Genomic DNA, 10000 nt, shown 5'->3' with positions numbered 1-10000 from the left:
ATGGTGTAGTCATTAAAACTATGTCAGAACTATAATGGTGAGATCGGTTTTCGTACAGTAAGTCGCTCTACGAAAGAATTCATGTCGCAGCGACTCCTCCGAGATCAAAAGAGACCTGGGTACAAGAGTAAGTATTGTCACTCTTTTTGCCAACGCGTTTATTTCCCTCGTTCTGGTGTTGCCTTTCCAGTGGTTTGCTGAACTTCGGGAGCAAATGTGTCACTCTGTGGGACTTCCTCATATGCAAATGGCTCGTTTTCAAGATTCTTTTCTTTTTTTGCTCTTTCTTCAGCGAAATTCGACCACACGACTGCGATTAATCCTACAACAATAAAAAAACCCCCGACATATTCCACAGTATTAAGGACCTCCTCTAAAACGAAGTACGACAAGACGGCGCAAAAGAGAACCTGAAGAGGCCAGGTCGCTGTGACGAGTGAGGCAGAAATTTGCATGTTACACCAAGAAATTAAAAGGTAGCAGAGCCCGGAGGCGATAAATATGGCATAAAGAATCGGGTAGATTTCTTCCTTCGGAAAATATGTGAATTTTTCAGGCTTATTGACGTAATAAAGCGAGGCTAAAGCCATGAACATTGTACCAAACATGTAACTCCAAGCCGTGATCGCTACAGGCTTCGTTTTCCAACTCGATTCCTCTTTGTTAAATATGAACTTTTTTTGAAGAAGAACGTATATCGCCATGGAAATTGTGTTTCCAAGGAGACATATGTACCCTATAAACTGCAAGTCCTCAGCTTCACTGGAGCCATCTCCATCTGCGGCCCGACTTGATTTCTTTTGCGTTGTCATAACGATGGCGCCCACTGCAGCCAGAAGAATTCCAAGGCATTTTGCCCAGCCGCGAATGGTACGGAAGTCTGGGAACGGCTCAATCCGAGCTATGATCGCAAGCAATGCAGTCCACACTGGAATAGCGGGTTGAAATATCGACGCAATGTTAGCGTTCGTGTAGTATATACCCAGAAGGTATAACAACTGATTTCCAAACATCCCCGTTAACCCCAAGACAATAAAAAGAGGAAGGTCTCTGTGGAGCAATAAGAAAAAGCATCAAGCCGATTCATTTTTTTCGTTTGTGAAATAACTTACTAATAATATGAAAGAATATTTTTTGTAGAGGTTTTTTATACAATTTATCTACTTGATTGCAGGATTGTCAACTAGGCGCTATGCTATGCGTCTCATTGGCTTGTCACGCAATCCTCTGGAAAGATTGAGTGATGTTGAAAAAAAAAAGCTACGTAAATACTGGTACCTGTCACGCCTGTTGATTCTTAAATCAAAGAACAAATCTTTCTCTAGTATTTTGACCAATCATAATAGACAGCAATCAATATACTGATAATGGTTATACCAAAAGAAATTGATGTCAACTGAGAGATACAAAATGGTTGGGAAACCTCTGTTTTGAATATATCAGCTTCTTACCTAAGTGATGGAGTTTTTATGGTCTTCTCAGAGACAAAAGCCGCAATTAAAAGCACAGGGAAACATCCCGCATCTCGAATCAAACTGAATATCAGAGGATCTGCTTTGTTTTCCTTGGCGAATTTAGATACTATAACCCCGTAGGCTCCAAATCCAAACTGAACAACTACAAGAGCAAACCAAACGACCCAGACACCCGCGATCGCCATCTTGGATTGAGCAATGCCACCGTCACGCAACGCAAAATAGTGCCGTGTTGAAATTTATGCGAATTGCGTTCATTTCGCATACATTACCTCCAGAGATTTTTGAGTTTGGCTTGCAACGCGTACAGACTTTTTGTGATCTGATCTCAGAGCACAGGACCACAGACAGATGTGTATTAGCAGCCAAGTCGATTTTAACGGGGAAAGAAAACCTGAGAACCAGTAGGAAATTCCGTAAATCGGGTACGGTTAAGATCGACTGAAAACCGGGCTGGAGGTGGCAGTATTATAGATCTTAATTCGCGGTAATTAAACAAGTTAAAGTATGTTGAAAGGATAAGTATACAACTACAACTCAATCTTGCGCCTTCCGAAAAAGATAGGTTTTGAGTTGACGCTTAAAAGTATTCATGTTAGCAGAAGACCTGATTTGTAATGGTAAAGAGTTCCATAGTTCTGGTCCAGCCACAGTAAACGAGCGGTCACCAAGGGTGGATAAAGTTCTTAGTGTAGTTCGCTGGAATAGAAATCTATCATAATTTGTTCTTAAAGAGTATCTGGAGGGAATCTCGTGCTTTTAAAGTTCGGATATGTAATCAGGGGCCTGTCTATTTAATGCTTTGTAGCAGAGAAGTAGAATCTTAAACTGAATTCTGTGTCTAATAGGTAACCAGTGTTCACGGTTGAATAGTGAGGGAGTAATATAATCAAAGTTTGACATTACAGATGTTCCTAGCGGCAGCATTCTGTACGCGCTGAAGTTTCTGTAGCTGGCATGCAGGTAGTCCGTACAAGAGACTGTTGCACTGAATAATCGAGCCGACTTGTCACAAACGCATTAATTAGCGTCTGAGTACAATCAAGGCGAACAAATTTCCTAATTTTCCTAATATTATAAATGATAAAAGGCAACTTTGCAGATCTTATTAATGTGTTTGTCCATCTTTAACTGATTATCCAGCCAACAGCCGAGGTTCTTAACTTCACTACTAGGAACAATTGTATAATTGCCCACCGTCGAGGAGTCGATGTTGACCTTCGCAAATTGCAGTCTTGTTCCAATAATGACAAACTATGTTTTGTCATCATTCAGTTTCAGCCTTTCTGATAGCATCCATTCTCTTATGTCTGCAACGCAGCTTTGCATGGCCTGAACAGCGGCCAATTGTTCATCATTAGAGTTGGCATTAGAGTGGTTTTCAATTGAGTGTCGAAAGTAATTAGTGAATTACTTTGGTTTTGCATTACTTCACTCAGTGATTGGTTCAAAGTTCTCGCGCCACTTTTTCAACCAATCAGAAGTGAAACCAAAACCAATTGTGGCTCGCGCGTGCACATTTTCCCGCGCTTTGTGTCGGCTACGTGTAATTACTTCGAGTTTTGATTGGTTTACTGGATTTCGTCCGTCCTTTTTGATTGACCAAAGTAATTACTTTGGTTTTGGTTTTACGACACTCATTTGAAAACCGCTCTAAAGGAGATGTACAGTTGTGTGTCGTCGGCGTATGCGTGTACATTAGGTAGATGGTGTTCAATGACCTTAAACATTTTTTTGGTATAGAGGATAAACAGGAAAGGTAGCGACTAGAATCGGTAATGCCTATGGCTTCCTTCGGCGGTCTGGTCTTCTGGCTATGTCGGTTCGAAGGAGTTATGCATGGGTTCAATTTTCTATGGGTGAGGCTCACTTACAAGCTGGCTCTTCTGGCAAGTGGAAAATGACGCGCGTTCGAGAATATAGGGGATTGGTGACTAGTTCGAACCGCTCACCAAGGCCCCTATATCTCAAACGCACGCCATTTCCGCCTGGTATATTAGCTATGCCGTGCAGATGAGGCCCATCAAGGCCGAAACAGCTGTCCATGGTTGCCAATTGACCGGAAGAAATGGTTGAGGACATGGGTGATGTGTTGGCCACACCTCTGGTTGGTGTTATGGTGTGTCACCTTGCTGTTTTAGTTAGTTTTTTTTTTTTTCAATTGTGTGGGCCCCTAACTATCCATAACTAGGGATCAGGCTTCATGGATTACTTGTTCTAAAAATTGCCTTTTGAGGGCTTATTCTGACTCCCCAAAATGTAACGCTCGATGTGTTCCCAGACGGGGAACCCATCTCGATATCAGCACCATTCAGCAGGATGAAGTTAAGGTGCACAGACAAAACCTGTGTTCGTTTGGTCATGTCGCAGCCTCTTTCCATAAGCAAAGTTAAGTATACTGTCTTTTGTTACACTCTGTTTTTTTATAACAACGTCTAATTTGGGGGCTGAGATTGAACGTTCTTATTTTTTTGTGAGGTACACTAAGTTCGACTACAAACTGAGCTGTTCTTCAGTGTATCATGCCATAGGAAAACCACATTGTTAATGTTAAAAAACGGCTCTAAGTATTTGAGTTAATTGTCCTGTTAATGATGCAAACCATAATTTGAAAGCGCTCCTTCCACCAGACCATGTCAACTCACGCTTTAACCTAAGACGACAGCGCCATTTTAATATGCCGAAGCTTTGTACGAACAGAACAAGTAATACTTTTATATAAAACAGTCCGGGCTGTAGTTTTATCCCACTTAAATTCATACTATATAATTTAAGATATTTTAAGATAAATATATTATATGGAATTTTTAATATTGTCGTAATAATCAGTTTTTAATCTGACTTATTATCTAGGATTCATTTGTAATTTTTTCAGTATTGTAAAGCATTTGTAAATAATTGCGTAATTCAGCCTTTGGCTGCGATGCAGTTTTAATAAAATATTTATCTCTCTCTCTCTCTCATTAGAGAACCGCGAAGAGGCGAAAGAGAAAAACTTCTGCTTACCTTGGACTTAAATCTCACTTTCATGCAGACCTGACCCTCAAGTCCGGATTGGCTGATATTTTTACAAAGACGAAAATCAATTTGATTGGCAACACCGAGGGGACACGTGATTGCTAAGTTGCCATTTGTTGCTTTTGTAATTATCAATTTGACGCCTTTGACAGCTAGCGTTTACATGAAAGTGAGATTCAAGTCCAAGGTAACCAGAAGTTTTTCTCTTCTGTCTCTCTCGTGGCTCAAGAAAAACCTCTGGAACCAGGGTAACTACTCACAAAAACAAATGAGCAGAACAAAGGCTTACTGTTAACTGACTCTCAGCTTTGGAATGGTCTTAATATGCTCTTAAAATTTTGGTTAATCTCAGCCGGAACGTTTTACATGTGGACTCGTTTTGAAAATGAGACGTTATTTCTCAAACCCTTGTCACGACATTCTGTTCTCTTAAAACTTCGACCATTCAATTTCCTCCAAAAAAGTAAAACCCAGTACACAACAGTCAGAAATAAACAACTTCGTTGCAAACTTTATTGATATTTATAATGGATTTATTTTAGTCAACATCAAGACAGATACACGACGCCAAAAAAAGCTGTGCAAGCGAAAGGAAAATAACTTTCCTTCGATATTATCATAACTTTTCTTAGCAAGCGGTTTTCAAACAGCTATCGAAATAAACAATTGCGCTTGCTGCACTGATTAATCGGCTCCGAAGTCGCGAATTTTCCCGTAACTTAAGGAGGCTTGAAAGGGTTTTCAGCTGAGCGCAGGCATTACTTATTCTGCTCGCGTCAGCTCATAAATCAAAACGGTTAACCGGAAATTAAAATGTGACCTAAAATTGCGAAAGCTGGAAAAAGGCATTTGTTAGAAATACTGAGAAATATCTCGAAACATAGCTCGGTGACCTACCCTTATTTTATGCTTACGAGTAAGATGCGTGTTTTCGCATTGTTAATTAAAGATAATGTGTAAAATATTTATCTTGTGGAATTTTTCTCATCTTCCAACAGCGTTTTCATAAATAAGTTAAGTACTATTAGTTAAATTTTTCTCATACTACGTACATGTACAGGTAAAAGAATGCAAATGAGGTATTCCAAATACGTTTTTTTACTAGGTCACCGAATTACCTTTTTAAGATATTTTTGAAAACGAAATTTTAGAGGGTCTATTAGCAGAACGGTACCGTTGCCATGGCAACAGTTGGGAACTCACAGACTCGCTTAACAAAAATGCCTGACATTACTATTAGTCAAATATCAAAATGTCTCCCTACTGAAAGGACCAACAGTGTTATAATCCTTTTGCATTGGAAAGTTACTGTTACCTGTGGAAAACCCTTTAAAGCCGCCTTACAGAGGTTTACATGTGGTTGTTTCCGGCGAATTCAGACTGGTTCATCCCGTTGTCTGAGCGCAAACCGAGTCTCTTTATTGCTCAGAGAATTGGCATACTTTGGTTTTGTACAATTGAAAACAGGTCTACTGCTGAAATTTACGATCAGGGTGATAGTAAAGAAAGATTACTCTTAATTCCAAACATTATAGATATATATATATATATATACTGCATCGCTGACTTATTTTATAACTAATATAACTTGTCTTGCGCTCAACAACAATCAGCCTGGAGGTCGAAACCACTTCAAAGCTGACGACGTAGTGCAAATGATGACGTGATTCAAAACCAGTTTATATGGGTTATTGACCTAGCTTGTTCGGTCGAGATGGCTGGATACTGGCCAAGTTCTTTTCTTGCGTGTTTATGGACCGAGACCAAGTCGAGGTCCATAAACACGCAAAAAGAGAACGAGGCCAATATCCAGCCATCTTGACCGAACAAGCTTGGTCAATAAAGAATTTATTATATGAGATAAAACATCAAAAAATGATCTTCGATCTTGCGGGACCAAGCGAGAAATCCCGAGCGGGCAGTTAAGCTCTATCTTGCCCGCTCAAGTAGCCAATCACAGCGCGGGATTTGGTTCATCTTGCCCGCTCACGGAGCTAGTCATATAATAAAATGTCTTATAAAAGTTTCCGCGACATTTACGAAGCTCTACACATCACGGTCACTGGTCTCTCCGGGCAGGCATAAGGTCTAAGTTTTGAAGTATTGATATCGTAAAGTTATTTTACCTACGTTTTCATAATACAATGCACTCGTTATTCTGTCTTGCATGTTTGTATCCACCGTTCGCATATGTATGTTTCGCTACTGTTCTCGGCTTATCTGGTCTTGAAACAAAGTGATCACATCTTTCTCACCGCTGTGTTCTGTAAGGCGGTAGAATGGTTAAGAAGTCTCTCACTTTTTTCTCGACAAAATTGTAAAATTCCGGAATCGTTTCCCTCGCGTTTTTTCCTTGGTAATCGAAGAATTTTTGCGGGTGGGCCATAACATCAAGAATCTTAGTGATGAGGGTTTCATTCTATGGACAAAGAAGCAAGAAAACAGTTTTAGTACAAGAGAATGGAGAGGTTTCCAATGCAGCTATCAATGTTAAGCCCGATGAGGGAACCTCGGGCACTGGGGAGAACCTCGAGCATTGGTCAGATTTGACTTCTGTTGCCTTCCCCACTCTCGGGAATTTGACTTATATTCTGGGACATAGTAAAAGTAGTCTATATAGACCTGAGCTTGGCTTGGGTGTCAAGACTCAGCCTCTGATTGGTTGACAAAAATTATTTGGGTGTTGAATGGGTTAAAGAAAATTGTCTGTCTTTAGACCGGTTGCAGCAAAATTTTGTTTAACAAATCAAAGCTTATGAAAAAAGTGTCGAGCCAATCATTTCTTGCCACGTCTAATGACGTCAATCGTCGTATGGTATAAAGATACTCCGCTAGGGTCCAAGACTTCATTTTCACACGATGCAGAAGAGTAACGGAGCTCTGTGTCAACCACTGGAACGTATCACATGACGACACGTGCAACCAGTTCGGATGAGTGGCAATATACTCATCAAAGAGACTTTTGAAAACCCGGATGTTGTAAAACGGCATCGACCAAGAAGAGACGTAGGAGTTGAACAAGAAAATTCCAAACGGTGAATGGGGTGCTTGGAATCACAGATACACTTTGTTGTAGTGTTACTGTAATTTTCAGGCTTGAAAACGAGGAAATCATCAGAGTGTTTCCAAACTTATGACTTCGTCATTAATGGAGATGCAGATGAAGGATATTAGTGGATAGAATGCGCAATGAAGATAAAGACGATGTATGATGATGATGAAGAAATGGATAAACATAAAGATTAACATGAGCAACGAAATGAAGGTCAAATTGAAAGAATGACATTGCAGTTGAAAAGTGTCTTTTATGTATAGACTTCAACGAATTCAAGTTAGGCATATAGTGCGCATGAAAGACACTCACATACCTAAAGCCCTTTTCCCTGCAAATATTTTTGTCAACCAATCTGAAGCTGAGTCTTGACACCCAATGAGAAGCCAAGCTCAGGTCTTTCTAGGCTGGGTAAAGGGGTCGTCTTCTATGACGCTGAATTTCAAATTTAGTGGGCCGTTTAGTGGCCCGCTCTGTAGAATAAGGCCCGCTAATTTAGCCAATCACAGCGCGCGTACTATCTGAGAGAGATATTAGAGAGATCAAGCATCACGTTTACGACAGACGGCAAACGGAAATCATCGGACTAAAATTTGCGTTTTGCCAAAAAAATGGAAGAAACTCGTTTGATATGAGCTCATTTCTTGCGTGTTAGCAACAGGTATCAAGTGACTTTTCAAAAGAGAGCGACGAGTTAGAATATAACATAATTTTCACGTTTTTATGACAAGCAGCGGCCAACCGTTTCGCGTTTGCCGTTCCACGGAAACGCGATGCTTGATCTCTCTAATAAAAAGAAATGTGAAACGGCCAATGTCATAAAACCATGTAAATTCTGTAATAAAATAATAAACTCCTCTCTCTTCTCTTGAGCGCGCAGTTGCTCGGTATCTTTGCATTACAGGCAAAAAAAGCCATGAGCTAAAATCAAACACAACGTTTTTGATTCTTGGCAATGTGCACATTTCAGTCGAGCGTTCGCCGTTGACTTTCCGTAAACTCGATTCCAGATCTCCCTACTGTGGCAACGTTACGCAGGTCAAACGTGCAAGCCAATCATTAACAACCAGGAGCCCATGACTTGGAGTGAGCAACTCGCATACTAAGCCTTTGTCACAGCATTTTTACAGACCGATCTATTTTTATGGACCACCTTTTCTGCAAAAAAACAAAGGTGGTTCCGGTTCGGTGACGCTATGACGTCGAGTTAGTTTCTTGTGATTGGTCATCGGGCTCCCGAGGGAGTCTCCTTCGCGGGAAATTCAATTTAAAAATAAATCGGTCAGTGAAAACGCAGTGACAGGAATATGGGGCTGTTGTTCGCTCCTAGTCATCGGCTCCTGCATCAACCCATTTTCTACTTCTGAATTAATGATTATCGTTTAATTCCAAATTTGCTCTGAATTTACTGAAAGTTTGACATGAATTATGGGAAATGGACTTTTTTTTTTAAAAGATAACCGTGTATGGACACAGGACTCGAACCTGGCAATGTTTTTTGATTAATAACTTGTCACCTAACCACTTGAGCACCACACCGCTAGCTGCGTCTAGTATATTTTAATAGTACAGTATACATGAAAAAATTTCTGCCATCTAATTGGCTGAGAGAAGTGCAATTTTTCGGTAACACAGTGCAGAAAAGAGGTCATTGAATGAAAAAATAGGTAATTAAACGCAGAATAATAATAATAACAATCAACTTTAGTTAAAGAGGGTGTACACATAACAGCTTACGCTGACAAACCAGTGGCCCTCGGAAACTTAAGTTTAGTAAGTAATACATACAAGCCTAGAATTAAAAATAGGAACTAGCCCAACAAAGTAACTATTAAAAACAAGTATAAATAGAATATATAGAATAAAACATATTTACAATGAAACCTCAAAAGAATCAATGTCTCTATAAGAATCAATGAAATAATTTCTCAAATCGTTCCTGAAAGAGGAAGTGCTACGTTTTTTCTTAAGCTCATTTGGCAGACTGTTCCATAACTTGACACTACTAACTTGAAAAGACCTTCCAGCTTCAGTAATATTACGAAACATAGGGCAGATTAAATTATGCTGGCCATGTCTGGTCTCTCTACCGTGTAGTGAGTGATTCGTAGTTAAAGTACTCTCGATATACGTAGGGGATTCCTCTTGCAGTGCCTTATAAACTAGCACGCACTTACTTATTTTAACTTCATCATAGAATGGGATCCAATTTAGTTTCTTAAAATTTTCCACTGTTCTTGATCTGGTACCTACGCCTAATATTACTCGCGCTGCACGTTTCTGTTACCGAAACACTCTCTTGAGATCGTCATTAGGACAATAAGTCCAAAGTATACTGCCATACATCATGACCGGCTTAATAAGGGCATTATAGAAAAGTTACATCAAAAGAGGTAAGAAACCAAGAATTCTGATTGGTCAACGAACAAGGAAGTTAACAGATAGCCAATCAAAT

General features: G+C 39.9%; 2 protein-coding genes across 3 annotated transcripts in view; both read right to left on the bottom strand.

Moving 5' to 3' along the window:
- The window catches only part of LOC137969677 (uncharacterized), a 2235-nt gene extending 570 nt beyond the window's left edge, over positions 1 to 1665 (bottom strand). Inside the window, exons 1-2 of the mRNA XM_068816009.1 lie at positions 1452 to 1665; positions 1 to 1050 (exon numbers count right to left, since the gene is read on the bottom strand). The exon at positions 1 to 1050 is cut by the window's left edge and continues 570 nt beyond it. Of these exons, the coding sequence (XP_068672110.1) occupies positions 159 to 1050; positions 1452 to 1660 (1101 nt within the window). The 5' untranslated portion in view covers positions 1661 to 1665 and the 3' untranslated portion in view covers positions 1 to 158. The remainder of the gene's footprint in view (positions 1051 to 1451) is intronic.
- Positions 1666 to 4984: 3319 nt separating this feature from the next.
- Positions 4985 to 10000, bottom strand: part of LOC137972178 (signal peptide, CUB and EGF-like domain-containing protein 2) — a 42198-nt gene continuing 37182 nt past the window's right edge. For both annotated transcript variants that reach the window (XM_068819027.1, XM_068819026.1), the window contains exon 9: positions 4985 to 6912. In XM_068819027.1, the coding sequence (XP_068675128.1) occupies positions 6745 to 6912 (168 nt within the window). In that variant the 3' untranslated portion in view covers positions 4985 to 6744. The remainder of the gene's footprint in view (positions 6913 to 10000) is intronic.

Source organism: Montipora foliosa, chromosome 9, assembly GCF_036669935.1.
Source record: "Montipora foliosa isolate CH-2021 chromosome 9, ASM3666993v2, whole genome shotgun sequence".
Lineage (NCBI taxonomy): Eukaryota > Metazoa > Cnidaria > Anthozoa > Scleractinia > Acroporidae > Montipora > Montipora foliosa.
Note: the sequence above shows the minus strand (reverse complement) of the source record. Positions and strands in the feature narration are given on the sequence as shown.